Raw genomic sequence first — 26,556 nt, 5'->3', positions numbered from 1 at the left:
TGCCAGACTGCCTTGGTATTAGCAAAGCTGGCATGCCATTTGTGAAAAGGTAATAGCATAATTGAATGAATTTGGGAAATCATTTTAGAAGTGAGAATTTAGATGAAGCAGGATAAGCTAATGGTTACATGTGTTTTCTTTTCTGACTTACCAGACTTTGTCTTGAATAATGGTCAATATCTGGTATTTAAGACTTTTGTGAATGATCACTTAAGTTGCCATTTTCTTGAATATTTAGAAAGATTAAGAAATCAAGCTCAGGTAATTTAAGTCAGTTTTGATCTCTTACTTAAATGGCAACTTTATAATTATGTTTATTAAAAGCTGAAAAGCTTTCCTTTTTAGAACATTATAGAAGCTATGCTTAATTTAAGTCTTTGTAAAATTAGAGTGATTCTCATTTTTAGTATTGATAATGTATATTCATTTATGCACCAAAGCTTTTTCCTCCACTTTGTATAACATACATTTATGTGGGTGAATGCAAATAAGTGTAATTATACACGTAAATGAATGCACATCCAAAGGAAGCAGGTATAGCTACCTCTGCAGAAGCAAGAAGTGGGTTCCCCACTGTTATTCAGTGTAAATTGATGAACTGATGTGGTTCCAGGGGAAAAACGATTGTAGCTGCAAGTTGACAACAATATTTTTAGCTAAAGATATACCCTTTTGATGTTTTCTGTTAGGGTTATTCAAAATAACCGGTTCCTGCTTATCAGCCCCTTCCTGGGTCTACCCATACTCGAAGATTATATTTCCTGATCCATGAATCAGGATAAACCATGTGATTTAATTTGACCAATGAAATGTGAGTGGAAAAATGACGTGGGCCATTCCTGAGCAGAAACTTTAAGAGTCAGTTTGCTTGGATCTCTCATTGCTTGTTCCTCTGTCATAGTAAGAACATGTCTGAAGACTGTTCCTGCTCTTTTAGCATGGGTCTTAGTATTAGGGGTAATTGGATCAGAGCTGCAGCCAACAGAGTGGACGGACGTTCATGTGAGCAAAAGCGCATCTTTGTTTTTGTAAGCCACTAGAATTTCTAAAACATTTGTAGATTCAACATAACTAGTCTAAGCCATACTGACATTGGCAATACTTGGCAATACTGACATTGTAGTCTGCATAATTCTTTGTTGTGGGGGGCTCTCCTGTCATTGTCGGGGTATCAACGTCCCTGGCTTCGACCTACTAGATGTCAGAAGCACCACACTGCCCAGTTGTAACAACTGAAAATGTTTCCTGATGTTGCTGAATGTTCCCTAACCCAGTTGAATATCCTCAACCCAGTTGAAAAACACTAGTCTCGGGCTAGTAGTTATCAAAGTGGGGTCCCAGAACCAGCAGTATCTGCATCACCAAAATACGTTAGAAATGCAGTCTCGAGCCCCTTTCAGACCTACTAAATGAATAGGGATGGGGCTGGGACCCAGCAAGCTATAACTTAATGAGTCCTCCAAGAGTTCTGAACACTAAAGTTTAACCACTGGTTTGAGCTGATTGGTAACAAGCTCCTTTGTATAAGAAGAGGACATAATTATTGTTTTCACTAATTTTGAAGTCTAAAGCATAAGAATTCCCTTTTTTTTAATGAATCTGTGAGACTCAAGAGTATACTATGTGTGTACTTTAGTGTAATACATGTCAGAGAAAATAAAGTTATATAGCATCATTAAATCTACTGTAATCTTATAACCTGGTGATTTACTGGGTCACAGTAATTCCAAATGAAAAAGAAATGTATTGCTTAGGAATCCAGAGGGGAGTGGCATTTTGATCTTTTAAACTTCTATCATCAGTTTCTATGATTTGACATTTGTACCCTCATTTAAGCACACTGCATATAAGAAATTAAGAAATTTATTTTTAAAGACTGAAGAATTGAAAATCAGTATTCACATTCACAGATTTGTTTGCTTAATTGCAATTTCTTTTCTGCAAATAATTGTAAAAAATTGTCTTTCATTTAATTCCCTTTTATATATGTGTGTGAAACAGATCTAGCTATGATCTTCCTTGGGGCTGATCTTAAGAATTAATTAGCTTTGCAAAGTAGGTTATTATCATATGTAAAGGTATAGGCAGTGTATATTATAATGCTAATTTATATAGTTAAGAAATTGAGCATTTCTCTTAGTTGAGGTACTCAATATGAAGTGAAAGCTCAGAGGTAATTTGATCTTATTAGTTCAGAAAATGATAGGGACTTATCAGTTGGAAAGGCACAATATTTCTATGTATTTCTCCACTTTCCTCTTTTTCATATGGAATGTTTATGGGCAGAAAACCTCAAAAAAATTTTTTTAATACTCTTCTCCTTAGCTTTAAATAGTACACATGGTCCCTACTAACTTAATAAGTGTTTTAAAAGTTTTCCTAAATTTAGAATTTTGGGGTGCTGGTGAATATACACAATCAGTACAGGATAAATATAATAAATTGTCTGTTTTTATTAAAATATTAAACAACAAAGAGCTACTACTGCTGTAATAGTAGACCAGAAAAAATGCTCAGTACCAAAAAACATAATTTGTATTTTATATTTTTTTGTCACATACTTATTTTCTGCATTCTTGGACATCAACTTTTAATTGTGCTTTGAGTGAAAATATTGGGGAAAATCCTCTTGAGTTATTTTCTTTGCTAATTTTTACAGGAAGAAGTCTTGATTTTTTAATTGTCCTGTTAGGATTTTACTAAATAGCTTCAGCATAACAAGCCCTTGACAGATGAGGTGAAGTCTTTCCCTTTAAAGCATTATCTGCCAGCCAGTGGAGAGTGTCATGCTACGTGTTTTAGGTCCTTTACACTCTTGAATTTGATTTGTGCTTTTACAGCACAAATCCCAACGTTCAGAAGGCAGATCCGTCTGCTTCAGCTGCCTGCAGCCGTGGAGAATTAGTCTGTCATTCTCCGAATCAGAGAATGTGTGAGTGTGTGAGAGTGTGTGTGTACGTGTGTGTCCGCATCTGGGGCTGGGTGGCCAGGAGTGATTTAAATGTGCAGAGGGTTAATAGTGTAGCCTCCCGTTTGGGCTTGGCTTTGAAACCTGTGGCATTCTAGGCTGGACAGCCGCTTCTGTGCTTCTGTTCTAATTTAGCAGAATGTTTGCTGCCATGGCAGCCAGCAGCATCCACTGCAGCAGCAAGGAAGGGCCATAGATCTGAGAATGCAGGTGGAATACTAAAGCCCCAGACGCTCGTGCAGCACTGGGCTTCGGTGCTAAATTTCTGCTCTTAGGGGGCTCCGATGCGGAGGCTGTATGCGTTGCAACGTGCCAGCTCATCTAGAGTCAAGAGCTGCAGACCTAGATCAGTGAAGGGCTGGTGAGGAGTAGGGGAAAAAAAAAAAAAAAAAGGAAGAAAGAAAGAGAAGAAAAGAAAAGAATAAAACAAAAAACCGTGAGTGAAATCACTGGTGCCTTGCGTTTGGGAACACAGAAGTGATAGAGGGAAATGTGGACCCATCGTCCTGCTGAGACACGTGATTGGATGAAGACTGGAAAACGTAGTTGGCTTCCTGTGCTACTTTCAGCTGGAGCAGTGTCTTTGGTGAACTCTTTTCTGCTTCAGATACACTCAAGCAAAATGCTTGTAAGTACTGCTGATTAGAAAGAGAATGTGGCAAGCTTGATTGTGGGCAACTGATTAATTGTACTGTCGCTCTAGAGTCTTATGTGAATGTTGGCACCTGTTGGGATTTTTACTGAAGTGCATGTGTTAATTAAAACCAAAAATGCCAGTTGCTCTCTCTGTGTAAAAGACAATATGAGGTCCAGTTGAAAAGAAGAAGCCCCTAGAAGAGCCATGCAGCGGCCGGCTGAACTCTCTGTGTTTCGGAGCAAAGAAGTAAGGAGAAGGGGAGCTTGCCTTCAGAAGCAGAAGTCTCTGACCAATCTTGCCCTCACCAGCGAGGGGGAGAGGAGACCCACTGTGCGCATTTCCAACTGGTTTGGAAATGCCGCAAAGGCCAGCCAGAGAGAATCGGACTATGCGGAGAGGCGTTCGCTGTCCAGATTTGTCTCGCGCTCTGTGCAGTCCCTGTACCACACCGGCGGCCCGGGGGCCTGGAGCTTTCTGCCCGCTAGCCAGTCAGGCAGTGAGGGCTTGGAGGGCTGGTCTTCCAGAAAGGGCTTGGAAGGCGAGAGTGATGAAGATAGCAGATCCGAAGATGAAAACGTGTCCTCCAGGCAAAGTAGCATCAGCAGGAGCTGGGCTGAGGAGGAGGGAGAAAGCTGCCTGCGGGAAGGCACAGCTCATCTGGACGAGGACGTGATCCTCACAATGCTGGGCGACCTGGAACAGGCGCTTTACACTGACTTGTTAGGTAAGTCGGATTTGTTCCCCCAGAAAGAGGATGGGATTTTAAGAAGTTGCCCACTTGCATTAGCTAAATAGCTTCCATTCTTCTGACTGGATTTTTAAAGCTGGTGACTCAAAAAAAAAAAAAAAAAAAAAAAAAGAATTAATTACTTGTTGCCATTATTTTCTTTGTAAAGCTGAACTTTGAGAACCAGTCGTAAAGTCTATTTGGAGAAAATAAATAGCAGCAATCTGCCCTGGGCACTATTGGCCTGGTATCCGGGACATTCTAGACATCCATAAAGGAGTGGTTAATGTTTTACAATTGCAAACATGCTTGTTACTTAGTAATTAACGGGACTTATTTATTGAATTTTCCTCAAGGTGACCTCACCACAAACATGCAATGAACAATGAAGGGGAAATGTCTTGGGGAAATGTTTTGTATAGTCAGTTTCTTCTGCTGCCTCAGTGGTATCCAAATAGATGGTCCTCGTTTGTACCTCAGTGACAAGCACCAGACATAGGCATGCTAGTAACACTTTCAGAAATGCAGAGGCCTCTTTCGACAGCTTTACTCACACATTGTTTTGTTTTTGGTTTTTTGGTTTTTTTTTTTTTGGTGTTTGGCAAAAAAATTCTCCCAAGTGTGTACATTGTAACTATTTCAACTACTGTGTCAATGACTGTGAACTATTTTTATACTTTACAAAGTAGGCCTTTTTGATGGCCTAAGTCTAGTAACAACTACTCACATAATCTGTAATTAATAAGCTGTGAAGATATCTGGAGTAATTCTTCTATTTTGTTTCAGTTTCGACTTTGCTGCCTGCCTAGATAGCCAGCCTGGATCCATTTTAGTTGTTATGTCTCACTGAGTGTTCTACCAAAGTGCATTTCCATCACAGGGTGTCTTCTGCAAAAATCCATAAGTTTCAAACTCTTGACCACATTGTATTTTGTTAATATGTATGTTTACAAGAAAACTTCATGTAAGACTCTCCATATCTGAAAGAATTAAACCTGACCAGTGATCTCTTTGTTTCTGGTTCATACCGCTGATGCTAAATGTGGATGTGTTTTTATTCTCTGTGTAATCTCTCCTGTTACCAGATGTTTGATGAAGCTTTCTGGAATCTTAGTGAACCAGCTTTAGAAGAAGAAAGCTTAGAGAGACAGCGACAAATAGTGCTTGATTTTTCATGTCTGTTTGTCTTTAGAAGAGTAATGTTTCCACGGGTATGGGAATAGTGATTTCTGAATCTGAATCTGAATGCACCAGGTGCTCAGACGTAGAAGATTGACTTCTTCACCATTGTGTGATATCTGTGATGAACTGCTTCTCATGAAAGTCCTCTATGCAGTACAAAGGCATGGGAGGGAATCTTACTCCTTAAGGATCTTTTTATTCTTTTGATCCTCTGAACTGCAGGATCAAATAATATTCATCTTTTGCCTTTAAAGTAGTAACATTTATCTCGTTCTAAGTACCTTGTATATAAGTACTCTCGAAGATATGAACAGAGAGCAGTCCCCTGCCAGTATTTGTTGGTTGCTCTGCTAAATTATACCATGCTGTATGTGGGTGTGTATGTGACATATGCCTTTTTGTGCATAAATAACTTGGAGCACTACCGTCAGAGGGTAATTTCTCAATAGAAGTCTGTATATTCCGTGGTTTTTAAACTGAGCATCTGCTTATTATATTTATGGGATTATTCTTTTTAAGGCTTCCTCCACCCCAACTTGTGCCAGTATTCAAAATGCAAGCAAGAAAGTAAGGAAGAATTTATTCAGATAGTTGTGACATGAATAATCATATCAGGATAATGAAGCCCTCCAATGCAATTTCCTCAATAATGATGCATGTTAAATTGGTAAATATATCCAAGCCCAGAGCACACAAGAATTTCAGGATTTCTGCCACATGCTTGAATAGATTCTGCTTCGGACTCAAAATGGCCTCTTCCAGGTTAATTTTTAGGCCGGGTTCCTTGAGTTCATCTCTCTTTAGTCTTGAGCATCCTAATAGATTAGACTGGAGTCTGTGCTGCAACTGTATAGGAGAATATTTAAAAGGTAGTTGGCCGTGTTTTGGCTATTTTCTGCTCAAAGTATCTATCTTAAGAGAATTTGAAAATTTCCATCCAAATCACTGTTGGGGACATCTGTAAAATTAGGGTTCTCAAAATAAATCAGGCAGCTGTACTCTAAATAATAACATTTGCAAAGGAGGTGATGTAGAGGACATAATTCTCTGTGAATCAGGTTCATTCATATATAATTTGACTTCCTATTAAAAGATGACAGTGCTGGCAGTGTTAATTACAATGTATATAATTAAAGCCTAAAAAGTACGAGCAGGACCTCACAGATTAAGTGGCCCATCTACCCCTAAGCAAAAACGTAAAAGCCACTGTTTTTCCCGAAAGAGGCCTCCTGAGTATTAGACAGGCTAGTAAGGGCTTACACACATTTTCCAAAATGGCATATTCTGGAATTCACTTTAAGTTTTTAACATGGTTGTAAACTGCTTTCTCATTGCTTATAAAGTGTCTTCTGTAAATGGGGCAAGAGTAGGTCTCAACTAAGCCTTAGTGGCTTTGAGAGTATGGAAGTGAGAGGAAATATAACACTGAACGAATTTATCATATGTATTTTTCTCTACTAACTTTTATTTGTCACTAAATGTGTCATTTTACTTGTGCTTTTACATTCGGCTTTTTCAATTGAGGCTCCCCTCCCTCCCCCAATCTTCTAGACATCATTTGGATACAAATTTATAGGATGTTTCAGATTTGTGTAATCCTAAAGGGGTTTGTAAAGTGTATTTAATTGTATTTTGACTTTTGTGGGTCATTGAAAACATTCACTGCTATAAGTTTTGGCTTGGTTGTTATCTTCCATAACCTGAATGAGGCAGCGATTATGTTTTGTTCAATTAAGTACCAGGAGGAAAATATCTGTCTGGTTGTCATGAACAGTGCAGTGCCATGTGAGTGAATATCGTGATGAATAAAACCAAAGGAGGAAAGGAGCTTGTGGTTCTGAAATCGGAGAGAAGCTGTATAAACAAAAATGTATGCAGTTGGAAAAACCAAGGATCTAAGATGGCTGTTGGATTGGAAGAAGGATATTTATTTATTTATCTATCTATTTATTTATATTTATGTATTTGAGAGAGAGTGCACATGGGGGTGGGGAGGGGCAGAGGGAGAGAATATTCAAGCAGACTCCGAGCTGAGCAGGGAGCCTGGCTTTGTGTGGGGCTTGATCCTACAACCCCTGAGATCACAACCTGAGCCGAAACCAAGAGTCCAATGCTAACCACCTGAGTCATCCAGGAACCCCAGAAGAAGGATGTTTAAAAGATGAAGATGTGAGAAAACATTTAGTGAAATGGAACTTCTGAAAATACAATGTTCCTATAATTTATATTAAGAAGGTACTGAAAATAATTCAAATATCAATGCTAGGGTAGGGACAAGTTTTTGAAATGCAACTTGATTACAGTGTAAGAGTTCTCACAGAGGGAAGGAGGCCAAGGACAGGGGATGTGTAATGGTATATTCTGTGACCTTATGTAGGGTCAATAACTGTATTCCCTCCTCCCTCCTGTAAAGGTCATCTCAATACTTCCCTCCCTTAAGACTTCTCAGTTCTTACCATCACTTAGAATCTTGTATTCTAATACTGGCTCTAGTGCTTCTCCAATTTTGTTTCATTCTTCACTATTTCTTTTACCTGCTTGAAGTAAAACCTCTCCAATCACCTCTGCCTTTCCTTCGGTTGTAATGATATCCTACTCTCTAAGATTTTCCTTACATGCTCCTTCTTTATCTTCAGGGTTCTACCAGGTTATTTAGAAGTAAAAAGTAGGCTTCTTTCTAGCCATTTTTCAAATATGCTGTTATATTTATGAGAAGGGTGGGATGAAGTTCTGGAAAGATTATTATTAGAATCTCAAGGGTTATTAACAGCTTTGAGTTTTAAAGTGATGTTAATTTATGAGGTTAAGGATTGCATGCCTTTAAATAGTGTAGGAAAAGTTTATGCCATGTGCATGAGTGTCCAATACATATTTTTCTATCTTGACGATATATTAAGCATCTTTTATACTTTCTAAGGTTGAAGTAATAACGCTATTTTTAAGCATATTTTAACTGTCCAAATATTTTGTCAATTAAAAAGTAGATATTTACAGACTGGCAGCAGAATGGTGGATGTTTTGGCAACCATTTGGGATGAGGAAAAAAAAACAACATAGGGATGTTTGGCTGAAGAAGAAAATAGAGGAATGGGCAGTTGGTGTGTTTCAGTCTCTGAAAGTTTAGTGGCTTACAGAGTAGCTAGGACCACTAGATGGAAATGAAAGGGGGGCAAATTGTCCATCCTCAGAAATGTTTTCACATTTAGACCTGTCCAAGAGTAGGAGCCATCTCTTCATGAGATGATGTCTCTCCAATCTTGGAGGTTTCAGGCAGAGGCCCATGGCTATCTCCCAAGTGAGGCATAGATGAGTTTTCTCACTGGCTGAGAGGCAAGGAGAGACATTCTCTGAAATCCCTACCAACCCTATGCTGATATTATACATGTTAAGTGGGTGCATTTGCTGTATATATATTTTTTTAATCTGGCATGAATACTGTAGAAGAAAATGAGCACATCAAATATCTACCAATATTCTTGAAACAGACTGTAGATATAAATCTTGACCTGTCTGTGTGATGGTTTTCATATAGGAGTTTAATATATGCTATTTTCTAACTTCACTTTCCCTTTTGTTTTTCCTTTCCTTCCATTCCCTTCTCTTTCCCGCTGTCCGCATCCTTTACTTTCTTCTCTTCCCCTCTCCTTCTCATACCTTTCCTCCCCTTAGCCCATCCATTCCCCTACCTCCCTTCTTCCCTCCCTTCCTTTCTTCCTTCATCTTTCTTTTTTTAATTATATTAATTACTATATTAATGTGATTGGATTAAAACTTACAATTAAAAACAGAGATTATCAGAATGAATAATAATATAAGACTGAAATTTATGTTGCCAATATGAATACACACTTTAAATATAGTCACAAAGAGTTTAAAAGTAAAAAGATAGAAAAAATATAGACCGTCCAAACACAAATCATAAGAAAGCTAGTGTAATTGCATTTCTATCAGACAAAGTAGACTTGAAACAAGAAATATTGTCCAAGTTAGAGACGGATACTTTATAATGATAAAGTATTGAATGTATCAACTGACATGGCAATTCTGAACATAATACACCTAATAACAGAGCTTTAAAGTCCATAAGACAAAAACTGACAAAACTAAATGGGGAAGGAGATAAATTCACAATCATCACTAGAAACTTTAACAGGCAACTCTCAGAAATAGAACAAGTAGGGGCGCTTGGGTGGCTCAGTGGGTTAAGCCTCTGCCTTTGGCTCAGATCATGATCTCAAGGTCCTGGGATCGAGCCCCGCATCAGGCTCTCTGCTCAGCAGGGAGCCTGCTTCCCCCTCTCTCTCTCTGCCTCTCTGCCTACTTGTGGTCTCTGTCAAATAAATAAATAAAACCTTTAAAAAAAAAAAGAAAGAACAAATGGATTTTTATTACTTTTTTTTTAAGATTTTACTTATTGATTTGACACAGAGAGAGAGAACACAAGTAGGCAGAGAGAAAGGCAGAGAGAGAGGGGGAAGCGGACTCCCTGCTGAGCAGAGAGCCTGATGCAGGGCTCGATCCCAGGACCCTGAGATCATGACCTGAGCCGAAGGCAGAGGCTTAACCCACTGAGCCACCCGGTGCCCCTTTTTAATTACTTTTTTAAATTAACATATAACATACTAGCCCCAGGGGGATAGGTCTGTGAATCTTCAGGCTTACACACCTCACAGCACTCACCATATCACATACCCTCCCCAATGTCCATAACCCAACCACCCTCTCCCTATCCCCAACCCCCTGACAACCCTCAGTTTGTTTTGTGAGACTAAGAGTCACTTAAAGATTATCTCCCTCCTGACCCCAACTTGTTTCATTTTTTCCTTCCCTACCCCCCAAGTCCCCCACTTTGCCTCTCAAATTCCTCATATCAGGGAGATCATATGATAATTATCTTTCTCTGATTGACTTATTTCGCTCAGCATAATACCCTCTAGTTCCATCCACGTCGTTGCAAATGGGAAGATTTCATTTCTTTTGATGGCTGCGTAGTATTCCATTGTAAATATATACCACATCTTCTTTATCCATTCATCTGTTGGTGGACTTCTAGGTTCTCTCCATAGTTTGGCTATTGTGGACATTGCTGCTATAAACATTCGGATGCATGTGCCCTTTTGGATGACTACATTCCTATCTTTAGGTTAAATACCCAGTACTGCGATTCCTGGGTCATAGGGTAGCTCTATTTTCAACTTTTTGAGGAATCTCCATGCTGTTTTCCAGAGTGGCTGCACCAGCTTGCCTTCCCACCAACAGTGTAAGAGGGTTCCCCTTTATTCGCATCCTCTCCAACATTTGTCATTTCCTGACTTGTTAATTTTAGCCATTCTGACTGGTGTGACGAGGTATCTCATTGTGATTTTGATTTGTATTTCCCTGATACCAAGGGATCTGGAGCACTTTTTCATGTGTCTGTTGGCCATCTGGATATCTTCCTTGCAGAAATGTCTGTTCATGTCCTCTGCCCATTTCTTGATTGGATTGTTTATTCTTTGGGTATTGAGTTTGATAAGTTCTTTATAGATATTGGATACTACCCTTTATCTGATATGTTGTTTGCAAATATCTTCTTCCATTCTGTCAGTTGTTTTTTGGTTTTGATGACTGTTTCCTTTGCTGTGCAAAGCTTTTGACCTTGATGACATCCCAATAGTTCATTTTTACCCTTGCTTCCCTTGCCTTTGGCTGTGTTTCTATGAAGAAGTTGCTGTGGCTGAGATCAAAGAGGTTGCTGCCTGTGTTCACCTCCAGAATGTTGATGAATTCCTTTCTCACATTGAGGTCTTTCATCCATTTGGAGTCTATTTTTGTGTGTGGTGTAAGGAAATGGTCCAGGTTCATCATTCTGCATGTGGCTGTCCAGTTTCCCCAACACCATTTGTGGAAGAGACTTGTCTTTTTACCATTGGACATTCTTTCCTGCTTTGTCAAAGATTAGTTGACCATAAAGTTGAGTGTCTATTTCTGGGCTCTCTGTTCTGTTCCATTGATCTATGTGTCTGTTTTTGTGCCAGTACCATATGTCTTAATGATTACAGCTTTGTAATAGAGCTTGAAGTCTGGAATTGTGATGCCACCAACTTTGGCTTTCCTTATCAACATTCCTCTGGCTATTTGGGGTCTTTTAGGTTCCATATAAATTTTAGGATTATTTTTTCCATTTCTTTGAAAAAAATTTGATGGTATTTGGTAGGGATTACAATAAATGTGTAGATTGCTTTAGGTAGCATAGACATTTTCACAATATTTGTTCTTCTGATCCATGAGCATGGAACATTATCCATTTCTTTGTGTCTTCCTCCATTTCTTTCATGAGTACTTCATAGTTTTCTGAGTACAGATTTTTTGCCTCTTTGGTTAGGTTTATACCTAGGTATCTTATGGTTTTGGGTACAATTGTAAATGGGATTGACTCCTTAATTTCTCTTTCTTCTGTCTTATTGTTGGTATATAGAAATGCAACTGATTTCTGTGCACTGCTTTTATATCCTGACACTTTACTGAATTCCAGTTTTGGAGTGGAGTCTTTTAGGTTTTCCACGTAAAGTATCATATCATCTGCAAAGAGTGATAGTTTGACTCCTTATTTGCTGATTTGGCTGCCTTTAATTTTGTTGTTTTTGTTGTCTGATTGCGGAGGCTGGGACTTCTGGTACTATGTTGAATAGCAGTGGTGATAATGGACATCCCTGTCTTGTTCCTGACCTTAGCGGAAAAACTCTTAGTTTTTCTCTATTGAGAATGGTATTCTCTGTGGGTTTTTCGTAGATGGCTTTCATGATATTGAGGTATGTACCCTCTGTCTCTACACTTTGAAGAGTTTTGATCATGAAAGGATGCTGTACTTTGTCAAATGCTTTTTCAGCATCTATTGAGAGTATCATATGGTTCTTGTTCTTTCTTTTATTAATGTATTGTATCACATTGATTGATTTGTGGATGTCGAACCAACCTTGCAACCCAGGAATAAATCCCACTTGGTCATGGTGAATAATCCTTTTAATGTACTTTTGGATCCTATTGGCTAGTATTTTGGTGAGAATTTTCACATCTGTGTTCAAGGATATTGGTCTGTAATTTTCCTGTTTGATGGGGTCTTTGTTGGTTTTGGGATCAAGGTAATGCTGGCTTCATAAATGAGTTTGGCAATTTTCCCTCCATTTGTATTTTTTGGAACAGTTTCAGGAGAATAGGTATTAATTCTTCTTTAAATGTTTGGTAGAATTCCCCTGGGAAGCTGTCTGGCCCTGGGCTTTTGTTTGTTTGGAGATTTTTGATGACTGCTTCAATCTCCTTACTGGTTATGGGTCTATTCAGGTTCTTTATTTCTTCTTGGTTCAGTTTTGGTAGTTTATAGGTTTCTAGGAATGCATCCATTTCTTCCAGATTGCCAGATTTACTGGCATATAGTTGCTCCTAATTTGTTCTTATAATTGTATGTATTTCTTTGGTGTTGGTTGTAATCTCTCCTCTTTTATTCATGATTTTATTTATTTGGATCCTTTCTCTTTTCTTGTGATTAGTCTGGCTAGGGGCTTATCAATCTTATTAATTCTTTCAAAGAAACAGCTCCTAGTTTCATTGATCTGTTCTGTTTTTTTTTGGTTCCTATTCCTTTGATTTCTGCTCTGATCTTTATGATTTCTCTTCTCCTGCTGGGTTTAGGCTTTCTTTGCTGTTCTTTCTGCAGCTCCTTTAGGTGTAGGGTTAGGTTGTGTACTTGAGATCTTGTTTCTTGAGAAAGGCTTGTGTCACTATATATTTCTGTCTCAGGACTGCCCTTACTGTGTCCCACAGATTTTGATCAGTTGTGTTTTCATTATCATTTGTTCCCATGAATTGTTTCAATTCTTCCTTAATTTCCTGGTTGACTCATTCATTCTTAAATAGGATGCTCTTTAGCCTCCATGTATTTGAGTTCTTTCCAACTTTCCTCTTGTGATTGAGTTCTAGCTTCAGAGCATTGTGGTCTTAATACATGCAGGGGATGAACCCAATCTTTTGGTACCAGTTGAGACCTGATTTGTGATCCAGGATGGGATCTATTCTGGAGAATGTTCCATGTGCAGTAGAGAAGAGTGTATATTCTGTTGCTTTGGGATAGAATGTTCTGAATATATCTGTGATGTCCATCTGGTCCAGTGTGTCGTTTAAGGCCTTGATTTCCTTGTTGATCTTTTGCTTGGATGATCTGTCCATTTCAGTGAGGGGGATGTTAACGTTCTGTACTATTATTGTATTATTGTCGATGTGTTCCTTTGATTTTGTTATTAATTGGTTTATATAGTTCACTGCTCTTATGTTAGGGGCATAGATATTTAAAATTGTTAGATTTCCTTGTTGGACAGACCCTTTGGGTTCGATATAGTGTCCTTCCTCATCTCTTAGTATAGTCTTTGGCTTAAAATCTAATTTATCTGATATAAGGATTGCCAGCCCAACTTTCTTTTGATGTCCATTAGCATGGTAAATGGTTTTCCACCCCCTCACTTTCAATCTGGAGGTGTCTTTGGGTCTAAAATGAGTTTCTTGTAGACAGCATATTGATGGCTTTTTTTTTTTTTAAATCCATTTTGATAGCCTATGTCTTTTGAATGGGGCATTTAGTCCATTTACATTCAGGGTAACTAGTGAGAGATATGAATTTAGTGCCATTGTATTGCCTGTAAGGTGACTGTTATTGTATATTGTCTCTGTTCCTTTCTATTCTACTACTTTCAGGCTCTCTCTTTGCTTAGAGGACGCCTTTCAATATTTCCTGTAGGGCTGGTTTGGTGTATACAAATCTTTAAGTTTTTGTTTGTCCTGGAATCTTTTTATCTCTCTTTCTATTTTCAATGATAGCCTAGCTGGATATAGTATTCTTGACTGCATGTTTTTCTCATTTAGTGCTCTGAATATATCATGCCAGTTATTTCTGGCCTGCCAGGTCTCTGTGGATAAGTGTGCTGCCAATGTCATATTTTAACTATTGTATGTTACAGACTATTGTCCCAGGCTGCTTTCAGAATTTTCTCTTTGTCACTAATACTTGTTAGTTTCACTGTTAGATGACGGGGTATGGACCTATTTTTATTGATTTTGAGGGGGGTTGTGTGTGCCTCCTGGGTTTTGATGTTTGTTACCTTGGCCATGTTAGGGACATTCTCTACTATAATTCACTCCAATATACCTTCTGCCCCCCTCTCTCTTTCTTCTTCTTCTGGAATCCCAATAATTCTAATATTGTTTCATCTTATGATATCACTTATCTCGCAAATTCTCCCCTCATGGTCCAGTGGTTGTTTGTCTCTTTTGCTTAGCTTCTTTATTCTCTGTCATTTGGTCTTCTATATCACTAATTCTCTCTTCTGCCTCGTTTATCGTAGCAGTAAGAGCCTCCATTTTTTATTGCACCTCATTAATAGCTTTTTGATTTCAACCTGGTTAGATTTTAGTTCTTCTATTTCTCCAGAAAGGGCTTTTATTTCTCCAGACAGATTTCCTTTGATATCTTCCATGCCTTTTTCGAGCCTAGCTAACACCTTGAGAATCGTCATTCTGGACTCTGGATCTGACATTTTGCCAATGTCTCTATTGATTAGGTCCATAGCCTTCAATACTGCCTCTTGTTCTTTTTTGTGTGTGGTGATTTTTCCACCCTGTCATTTTATCCAGATAAGAATATATGAATGAGAGAATAAAGTAGTAAAAGGGTGTTAAAGCCACCAGGAAAATGTACACCAACCAAATCAGAAGAGAACCAAAATTGGGGGGAGAAGTGAGGGGGTAAAAAGAAGTTTAAAAAAATTAAAGAAAAATCAATTTTTACATATATATATATATGCATATATATATATATATATATGCATATATATATATTAGACTGGTGAATAGAACAGAGCCATCCACTTGATTTTGGGTGTATTTTTGTCCCTTAGAAGAAAGTACCTCCCAAAATTTTAAAGAAAGAAAAACTTGTATATATACAAAAATAAGGGTACAATGATGAAGGGATTGAATATGACTGTAATGATGACAATTAAAAAAAAAATTCTAAAACAGGAATTGATAATTTGGTTGGGAAAAGAAAGTGGAGAGAATGTGCTCAGGCTGGAGACTAGAACAATGCCCTGTGCTATATTTATGGTATATTTTGACGTATTAGAAGAAATATTATGCCAAAAATTTTAGAAGATAAAACCCTATATGTATACAAAAAATAAAGTTAGATCCAATGAAAGATAAAATATGACTATAATAATGAAGATTTTTAAAGTTTGGGTTTTTTTAGAAAGATATTGTTAAGATAAACTCATTAATAAAAGTTAAAATAGGAAATAGGAAAACTTAAAAAAATGAGAATAAGAAAAAAATAAGAGAATTAATTAACTTTGCAAGACTAAAGAATAATGGGGAGAAAGCCATGAATTCCATTCTTTGCTTTCTCTTCCTCTGGAATTCTGCTATTCTCCTTGATCAGTGAGCTTGGTCTTGGCTGGATGTTCTTGCTGATCTTCTGGGGGAGGGGCCTCTTTTAGTGATTCTCAGATGTCTGTCCGAGGTCCAACTCTGCCCCCCTTGCCAGGGGCCGGCCTAAGTAATCTGCTCGGGTTTGTTCTCGGGAGCTTTTGTTCCCTGAATGTTTTCCGTAGAGCTCTGGAGGATGGAAATGAAAATGGCGGCCTCCCAATCTCTGGCCCAGAGGAGCTGAGAGCTTGGTTCCCCACTCCTCAGCGTGCCCTTCTAGGAAAGTGGTCAGTCATTCCTGTCTCCCTGGCCTCCAGCCACGCTCCAAGCTCACCTGGCCAATGACCGAACATTTCAGTCTCCGGCACACAGCCCCGTTTGGAGTCTCCAAACACAGCAGATTCCTGAATCCAGAGTAGGAAGTTGGGTCTCCCCAGATCTGCCATTTGTGGGGTCCCTGCTCAAATAGCAGGGGCCTGACTATGCCATGGATCACAGTTTAAGGTAACTCTGAGCTGAGAGTCTACTCCTCGGCTCCATCTCTGTAGCCAGCTTCCCCACTCTGATACCTGTGAGCTCTGCTACACTCAGACACCCCCGATCCTTCTGTGACCTCGCAGGACCTGAGACCACACTGTCCCTTCGAGGGCTCCACCCCTGGTTGGCCTCTGGAGTGATGTCCCTCAGTGGAGCAGACTTTATTTATTTTTTTTTTTTTAAAGATTTTATTTATTTATTTGACAGAGAGAGATCACAAGTAGGCAGAGCAGCAGGCAGGGCATGGGGGTGGAAGCAGACTCCTTGCCAAGCAGAGAGCCCGATGTGGGGCTCAATCCCAGGAATTTTGTGAAAAATTAATATGGTAGAATTTTGTGCTTCCTTGCTCTGTCGCTTGTCGGGAGCTGGCCCCTCCTTCCACGGCCTCTCTTCCCATCCCTTCAGATTCACTTCTCCACACATCCTACCTTTCAGAAAGTGGTCCATTTTCTGTTTCTAGAATTGCTGCTCTTCTTCTTTTCGATCTCCTGTTGGGTTGTCGGTGTTAGGAATGCTTTGATAACTACCTAGCTGAACTCCTGTGACCTAACGTCATCTCAGTCTGCTACTCCTCTGCCATCTTGACTCCTACCCCTCATCTTTCTTTCTTTTTAAAATTTCTCTACTTCCTCTATTGTATCCCCATGTTCTTTTCAGTCTCCAAATAGACCAGTTTCAGAGGGCCACTGGCTTGGAAGTATTACATGTCTATAATCAAACTCATTTAATGGCACCTCTGCATCTAAAAGAGAGGTGGTGGTTGAGCAAGGCCAGTATTTGTCATATTGGAAACCTGTGGGTTTCATGCCTATTAAACACATGCTGGGTTTAGATGCTAGGGACTTTACTGGCACTCTGGTGTCACAGGGGTATGTTGTGAGTCCCTGTAGAAAGTGTAGAAAAATCAACATATTTTTATTTAAAAATATAGCCACCCAATGTTAATAGAAGACTTATAATGGTATTGCCTCTGTAAGAAAAGACCTCTATCTTATTCCCCAGAGCCCAAATGTGTAATTGCTACAAGGTAAGTTTATCTTACTCTTCTGACTAGACCTGGAAATAGGTAATTATGAGGTTAATTAGGTTCTAAATAATTTCAGATTTTTAAATTAAGCTCAGTAATATGGAGTACTAAATAGTATATTACTGAATTAATCACTGTCACTTTGCAATGATTAAGGTCATGGATCTACAAAGTATTATTGTATTATCATCACTCCTCATCAGTTATTACTTGTAATGATACATTTGTTTCTATTCACATTTTATTGAATGTGAATGTAGAAAGAAGAATTACAATTTTCAGATAGTAGCCATTTGGAATTTCCTACCTATTGTTATATTTTTAAGGAGAAGAATTTATATTACTTATCTATGTATGCAGTTATTCTGAGATCAGTAAATGACTTGACTGACAAATATATTATTATGTTACTTTTCCAGGTGAAGACCCTGAAACAAGAAGAATGAGAACAGTTAAAAACATAGCAGATTTGAGGCAAAATTTAGAGGAGACTATGTCCAGTCTTCGTGGGACCCAGATAAGCCACAGGTTTTTTTTCTCAATTCTATGTATTGTTGGGCCAATAAAGAAAAAAAAAAATGACTATCAAGAACTTAACGTCTTATAAGAATAAAGAAAAAATTTAATTTCCCCTTACTATTTTCTCACTTAAATTTTACATGACATTCAGCTGGCTACTTCTTAGCACATACCCTAGGACTTTTTTCTCCCATCCATCTTCTTCCATAGAGTATCCCTTTCAAACTAAAATAGCTACTGAAATTACCACCATCACAACCAAGTAGATTTCCATGCCTGTGACAAAGAACAGTGGGCAGAAGTTGCAGTTGAAATGCATCGGGGGCAGGAGTGGGGATGGGGGGTACAGAGAGACTCTGAAACATAATTGGTCTCAACTTCCAGAATCGTTCTGGGAAGCCATTGGGGTTAGGTGAAGGGTTTGTTGAAACTGTGAAACACAATTTTGCTTTATCTAAAATGTGATAATGACCTTTCTTTCAAAAGCAAAAAAGCAAAACAGCAATCTTCTAATGAATGCCCCATCCCGCATGCTGACATCGGCAGAGGTGTTTTGCATCTCATCATGAAAGTATAATTTGACTTTCATGAAAATGACATACTTCTAAGAAATGACTCAGCTCTAGCCTTTCCTGTCTTCATGTATTCTTGATCTATGATCCCAAGTGAATCCGAGTATAGTTCTTTCTTCATTTGTTTGCCAGCACCCTGGAGACAACATTTGACAGCACTGTGACAACAGAAGTGAATGGAAGGACCATACCCAACCTGACAAGCCGACCCACTCCCATGACCTGGAGGTTGGGTCAGGCATGTCCTCGACTTCAGGCTGGAGACGCTCCCTCCTTGGGGGCTGGCTACCCTCGCAGTAGTACCAGCCGATTCATCCACACAGACCCCTCGAGGTTCATGTACACAACACCTCTCCGTCGAGCAGCTGTCTCTCGACTGGGAAACATATCCCAAATTGACATGAGTGAGAAAGCAAGCAGTGACCTGGACATGTCTTCTGAAGTCGACGTTGGTGGATATATGAGTGATGGTGATATCCTTGGGAAAAGTCTCAGGGCTGATGATATCAATAGTGGGTAAGTGGCCTCGGTCTCTATCAACATTACACAGACAGGGAAAAGTGTTCTACTAAGATGCATGAGCTGGAGAAAAAGTAATTTGGTCAGCTCACAAAGTCATTAGAACTCATAAAAATCGAAGGTTGTTTGGGGATGTATCAGACCCTCTCTTCTGCTCATTCATGAAGAGTAAAATATCTAAAACTTCTATAAAATCTTTTCATTATAAGCCCTTAAATCTTTCTGTTGTTAGTTGAGAGAACCAAATGTGCCCTGTGCTTTTGGGAGTGATTTTCACACAATTCTTAAGTCACAGATTTTGTAGTAAAAGACGTGGGAAGGGGACAGGAGGAGTTTCGCTGGGCTGCTGGATTTTATTTTTTCAATTTGGTTTGTCAAAACTGCCTCTAACTTCTTTGAAGACAGATATTTTCTAGCTTTCTTCGGTTATGCACCTCCAATCTAACTTGAGGGAAAATCATTTTAGAATTGAGACTTTCAATCTCTTTTGATGCTATCAGATTTATTTTTTAAATCGTAGCCTTTGTTTTTCTTCTGTTTTCTATTGTAGTCTGCAAAAATGTTGTGATTATAAAACTCTTAAAGATTTTGGCAATGTGGAATATTTAGTCCAATCTGAAGATAAGCCCTAATGGAGGCAATAGGATACTCTATTAAAGCTACTTCTATAAATAATTATAATTCCTTACAGATACAAAACCTTATCCTAACTAGCCACAATTGTATAATGCTAAGGAAAGGGGAGACTTGCATTAGAAGTCACATACATCTGGCTTTAAAACCTTTGCTCTGTAATGCAAGGAAAAGCTTCCCAAATCAATTTTATAATTTTCATCATTTCCCAAAATGCTAAATTTAGGGATTTGACCTACTTTTTGTCCTTATACATCTGAGAGAACCAGTATCAGAAAGCATTCTTCTATATGAGTAACCTTCCTGACTTCCTTCATGAAAGAAAAGAAAAGAAGAAAAGAAAAAAGAAAATCTTATTTGAAAGGTGGCAAACCTAAAAAAAAAAAAAAAAATTACAGAAGAGCTTTTGATGGATAGCTCTGCTGTGATGTCCCCATATCCAGTGGTTTCATACGTGTTCCTTCCCAGATGCCTAAATTCCAACAGTTTAGAATTAGGGAGACAGATTGCAGTCAGTTAGGGTAGGAAGTAGTTGAGATGCTGCTGGAGTCAGAGTCTAATTTAAATTCCTTTCTATGATTTGCTGTCTGTGGAAGCCATGGGGGCTTAATTTGCCCAAACTCTTTGTTTTCTGTAATAAGGATAAAATTGCAGAATCTCCACAAAATTATTAGGAATTAAGGAAATAATCCACAAAATTGTACTTACTCAAAGCATGTTGCAGTATGAGAGTTGAGTAAATTTGTCGTCAGCATCATAATTCCATTTATTATCATTAATAATCACAGTAACTTGTAGATGTTATTGTTATCATTTTTGTCCATATTAAATAACATCTGGGTGTGAGGATACCCAGTTTGGGCAGCACAGGAACATTGAAAGCATGAACTTTTTCTCCTGTCTCTCCCTTTTCTTACCCACTGTTCCCACTCTCACTCCTATCTCCTCCTCTTTTCTTTCTTCATCTCTTTAAGTGAGAGCATATGTGTTTTTATATTCACTACTGGATGAAAATTTATTTTTTATTTAAATTCAATTAATTATCATATAGTGTATTATTAGTTTCAGAAGTAGAAGTCAGTGATCTATTAGTCTTCTTCTTTTTTTTTTTTAAAGATTTTATTTATTTATTTGACAGAGAGACACAGCAAGTGAGAAAACACAAGCAGGGGAGTGGGAGAGGGAGAAGCAGGCTTCCCACTGAACGGAGAGCCCGATGCAGGGCTCGATCCCAGGACGCTGGGATCATGACCTGAGCCGAAAGCAGCCGCTTAATGACTGAGCCACCAAGGCACCCCTCATCAGTCTTACATAATACCCAGTGCTCATCACCTGTCCTCCTTAATGCCCTTCACCCAGTTACCCCATCCCCTTACACCCGTTCCCTCCAACAACCTTCACTTTATTTTTATGGTTAAGAGTCTCTTATGACTTGTCTCCCTCTCTGATTTCATCTTGACTTATTTTTTCTTCCCTTCCCCTATGATCCTCTGCTTTTGTTTCTTAAATTCCACATATCAGTGAGATCATATGACAATTGTCTTTCTCTGATTGACTTATTTCGCTCAGCATAATACCCTCTAGTTCCATCCACGTAGTTACAAATGGCAAGATTTCATTTGTTTTGATGACTGCATAGTATTCCATTGTATATATACACCACATCTTCTTTATCCATTCATCTGTTGATGGACTTCTGGGCTCTTTCCATGGTTTAGATAGTGTAGACATTGCTGCTATAAACATTGTGGTATAGATTCCTCTTTGGATCACTACATTTGCATCTTGGGGGTAAATACCTAGTAGTGTAATTGCTGCGTCTTAGGGTAGCTCAATTTTCAATGTTTTGAGGAACCTCCATGCTGTTTTCCAGAGTGGCTGCCCCAGCTTGCCTTCCCACCAACAGTGTATGAGGGTTCCCCTTTCTCTGAATCTTCACCAACACCTGTTGTTTCCTGACTTGTTAATTTTAGCCATTCTGGTGTAAGGGGATATCTCATTGTGGTTTTGATTTGAATTTGCTGAGTAATTGTTCATGAGTCAGGTGGCAAAGTCGGGTGGAATGCTAGGTGGGACACTGGTTTCAGGATTCTTGGGGCCACAGGAAGATAGGGGTGCCTGACTGCATCAGAGTTCCCAGGCACTGGAGCGAGGGAGCCGGCTGCAATCAGTTAGCCTAGGAGTGGGCTCTCACCTTGGTGTTGCCATAAACCATGAATTGCAGCACGGTTTGATGATAGCTCTCCGAGCTCGGGCACAGCAAGCAGGTGAACTGCAGGGAGACCCCCTCTTCCATCCCCCTGATTATATACATAAATATAGCATATTTATACACACACATATATGCACATATTAATGTATACACACATATATACATATACATAGAATATACACACAGACAGACAGACACACACTCACACATACACACAGGCAGTCAACCTCCTTATTTGCAGTAGTCACCACATACACTGAATTAGTGAATATTGAACCATTGCTCCTAGGGGAAATACAGACATAGTTCCTGTGAGCTTTGGGTCACAACATTTTTATCAACTCATCAGAATATAATCTTGTTTTATGTGTATTTCAATTTAAAGCCACCTTATTTGTGAATTAATACGTATTGTAGACTCATTAACATTGAGCTCATGCGTTCCCAGCACTGTAATTCATGCCTAAATGAAGTTTATCTAACTCATAGTTTTCTACAAGACACACCACAGCCGCCTTACACTTAGGAACACAAGAATACCTGAAGACTACACTTGAGGGGGCATTTTAAGCAGCAGAATCTCCAACAGGGAGCACAAAAATGCAGAAGATGTGGCTCTAAAGAGCCTGTAAAAAGGAGACATTGACAGTAAGGGAGCTGAGTCAAGAGGGGAGAATGTCACCTTATTTATTTGACCTCAGCTGAGAATGTCCTCATGGGCAACTCAAATTGCTGCTCTGTGCCTGTCCGTGAATGATCATAGAAGTGTTGCAGTTATTGATTTGCAAATTTTAGCAAGTAAGCAAATTTGTAAATATGGAGTTTGTGAATAATGAAGATTGACTATTTATTTATATACACAGAAAATGCTTATCTGGGGAGAGAAAACATGCATATCTTGGGAGCAATTTAAATCAGACATCAATGGACATTGACAATGCAATGTATGAGTAATTTCAAAAGTTTTGTACAGATAAAAACTTAGCTAAAAGTTCAGAAGAAAGAGAAAGTGTTAAATCCAGGCATGAGATAGAAAGGAGGGGATAAGAAAAGGAAATAGTTTAATTTAAATAGCTATAGAGGAGGGAAATGTATTAAGAGAATATCTGTAAGAAAAGGAGAAATATTGTAGAAAGAATGTCATTCAGTGAACTTGACTAAAATATAATTTTTAGAATCAGAGGGACAGTTGGATTAGAGGACATTCACTGACCTTTCCTTTAATCGAGATTCATGGAATCTGAATATTTAATTTTGAGAGATAGGGTCTATTGTGACAGGCCTCAGTAACATTATGCTTAGAAATTTAAACTGTGTACTCTAAGCAATGGAAATCACTGTTTCTTAAGATTACTTAGTAGCCATACAGAATAGATCATGAAGATGATTTCTGAAAGTCCCCCTCAGGGGAATTCTGAAAAATGTATTGAGAGGAGAAGCTCTGATGGTAGATTTCAGACACTACTGCAGAACTTGAGGTCCAAGGTCTATAGGCCAGAAATATGGGAGTAGCCTTGATGGGGATGAAAGGAGCGGAAAAACTGATATGGGAGATACCACAGAGGAGAAATTTACAGAAAAATTGATAGGCTACTCATAAGGGCTTAAGAGAGGCAGTGAATTCAGATAAGATGCCCATTTTGTAAGCACCATAAATGGGAAATTATAGCTTTAGAGAAAATAGGCAGAAAAAGAGGCTTTTTTTTTTTTCTTTTTTGAGAAAGCAGAAGGGAGATGATGAGTGTAGAGTTAGAAACATAGAGTTGACGACATTGTGGTATAAGTTGGAAAAACAGTAGTTTTCAGAGTAGAGTTATGATGGCGAGTGTGGTCTCCTATAGAAGACGATAGTGGAAATTGTGGGAGATGTGTGGACTTCTGGGAAAAGAATTGAGAGAAGGATCCTGAGCTGAAGTGCGTATCCAAAATATATCTCTGAGTTCACCCTGTATGCCAGGAAGCATTTGGGGGCTGTGTGTGCAGAAGTGAGCGATATAGGCAAAATACCACATGACCCCCATGCTAGTGTGTTTTATATTTTCGTAGGTGCTCATTTGTTCAGTGAATGCGTAACTAATATATACACGTTTGTAAGTAAGTATGTGTGTATACATTCTTAGATTAGTTTTTTCTTAAGGCAGTTTTTTAAAACAGCTATAACATATATAATAATATATATTACAGGCGTACCTATACTCAGAAACATTTTGTATTTTCCAGGATTCCCGATGTATTAGTTAACAGTTACTTCTGTAAGCAAGAAATCTCAAAATCTTGTAACTTAACCCAGGGTTGATTTCTCCTTCAAATAAAATCCTCGCTGTTATTTCTGTCCTTCAGTTGGGGATGTCCACCATATAGTCTCTCAGAGAACAAGACTGAAGTGAATAATTCTGTTACAATCCCAGGATCACCCTGAGCATTGGTATTCAATAAGCAGGTAGCAAAAGAGAAGAAGAATCTTGGTGTGAGAGTATTTCATATGTACCAGGCTTACAAGCGGTGCAGATAACTTCTACACACATTCCCTTATTCAAAACAGCTGAATGGCCACATCTAATTAGAAGAAAGGCCAGCAAATATGGTGCAGCTTTATGCCCAGAAGGAAGAGGAAGTTGTTTGATGAGATCTGGGTAGTTTCTGCTGAATTCACTCATGAGAAACAAGAAGAAGAAAAAAATAATAATAAAGTCATGTCCATTGTCCTTCCTACTTGTTTCCTGCTTCAGTGGAAACCCAGTTCAGACTTCTGTTCACTTTTGTTCCATATCAGTCTTTCAAATAAAGTCTTGGGTAGAATGAGCCTATTTAAACATGCATCAGTAGTCCATGTGTTTTATGGTGTCATCCATATTCAGTATATTTAAAGAAAAACTAAAAAACCCACAAGTCCTATATGAAAGCTTCCCCTGGTGATGGTGACCTGTTGAGCATTTGGCATTTTCTCTTTCCTGTGGCGGAGTCCAGGAACACTGGAATTTAAAGAATGACCTGGAGTTCTGTCCCCTGTGTGGGAGGTGAGTAGGCATGGTCAGCAGATGATACGGCTGGTCGTAACTCACCGTGCTTAGGAGTGTTGTGCTTCATTGCTCATCAGTTTACACAGAAAATTATTGACATCTATAGGATGTAGCCTGATGCCTCAGCCTAGAATTAAAAGGACGGAAGATGAGAGGGCTAGAGATATCCCAGGGGGAATTTTAATTTGATGATGTTTAAAGTGAGAAAAAAGGGCATTGAGATGTCTGTGCTACGGTTCATGAAAAAATTGAGTCACAAAGTTAATTTTCTGTTCCCAATTTTTATAAGTATGTTTCAGTGATTAAAGGGACAAAGAGCTCAAAAGACACAGTAATGAATGAAGGTGTTTAAGATTTTTTTCCTCATGTAACCACAAAGAATGTCATGAAGTGAATGGGAATGGAGTTTCACTTTCTCATGTACCTTAGACAGAACTCAGAAAACTAGTTAATCGGCGTTCTGAGAATTCAGAATTTCCTGAAGCATATAAAGACTTACCTTTTTCTTCTCTTTCTGAAATTACTTTAAACACTTGGGAATGTGAATCTGCCAGTAATTAGGATTTAGTCAGAAGAAGGCCTCTTACTTATAATGAGTCTCTGAAAACACCTCCATTTATGAAATAAAAAAGGAACATGCTGGAAAATTGGGGAGAAAGTTATGTTTTTTAATTGGGTGGCAATTGAAGTGATCTGCAGGTGTCACAATATAAATAGTTGAGTCAGAACATAACCTAAAATTCTACTTTAAGTCATATGGCCCAAACACAAAGTAATTTAATTCTGAGAAGTGACCTTTTTACAAAGGAAGTTGAATACTTTTATCTTTCTTCTCCCTTGATACTCCCTCCATTCACCCTTAGTAAACTTGATGGTGTGAAGCATGTATACCATTGGGAAGGGCAGGTTAAAGTGTTGGTGTGTTCCTTCTCTGGCTGTCTCTCTCTCTGTCAAATAAGTAAAATCTTTTTTTTAAAAAAGAAAGTGAATTGTAACATATAGTGGCTGACATGAAATTTGAATGTAAAAACACAGAATTCTAAAAAGTTATGGTGCAAGCCTAGGTTTTGAATCTTCCCAAATCCCCACAAAAACAGAAAAAGCAACCAGCCAGCAAAACCAAAAAAATCACAATCATTGTTCACACATAAAAGCTGATGACAAAGTATCATCTCAGCCCCCAAGTATAAACAGCTGAGGACAGACATCTAAGAGCCAAAGGATGGTATCACTGTCTGTTTCAGAGGAAATAGAGGTAGGCACTGGGGCATCTGGTAACAAGAACAGAAGAACCCAAAATAGTCAGAAAACTGACTAGAAAACACACAGAGCATTTGAAGTTGGCAGCTGAAGCTGGGAGGGCTTTTGACCCCTTGACCAGCCAGGGAGAATAAAGGCAGAAGGTCATGTCTGAACAGAATAGAATAGTCTAGTTGCTATGAGCTAGTTCATTCAGGTGCCCAACGACAACCCCCTTTCAGGACAGGACCCCACACTAAGAGACATCTTCTGGGAGCAGAAGCAAATTGAAAAAAAAAAAAAAAAAAAAAA

General features: G+C 38.6%; 1 protein-coding gene across 2 annotated transcripts in view; it reads left to right on the top strand.

Moving 5' to 3' along the window:
- Positions 1 to 26,556, top strand: part of LOC111142108 (neuron navigator 3) — a 387,056-nt gene that overhangs the window by 201,005 nt on the left and 159,495 nt on the right. For both annotated transcript variants that reach the window (XM_022495074.1, XM_022495073.1), the window contains exons 10-11: positions 17,950 to 18,058; positions 18,754 to 19,137. In XM_022495074.1, the coding sequence (XP_022350782.1) occupies positions 17,950 to 18,058; positions 18,754 to 19,137 (493 nt within the window). The remainder of the gene's footprint in view (positions 1 to 17,949; positions 18,059 to 18,753; positions 19,138 to 26,556) is intronic.

Source organism: Enhydra lutris, unplaced genomic scaffold (assembly GCF_002288905.1).
Source record: "Enhydra lutris kenyoni isolate GAN:26980312 unplaced genomic scaffold, ASM228890v2 scaffoldscaffold7, whole genome shotgun sequence".
NCBI classification, from domain to species: Eukaryota; Metazoa; Chordata; class Mammalia; order Carnivora; family Mustelidae; genus Enhydra; species Enhydra lutris.
This window is presented reverse-complemented; position numbering and strand designations above follow the sequence as displayed.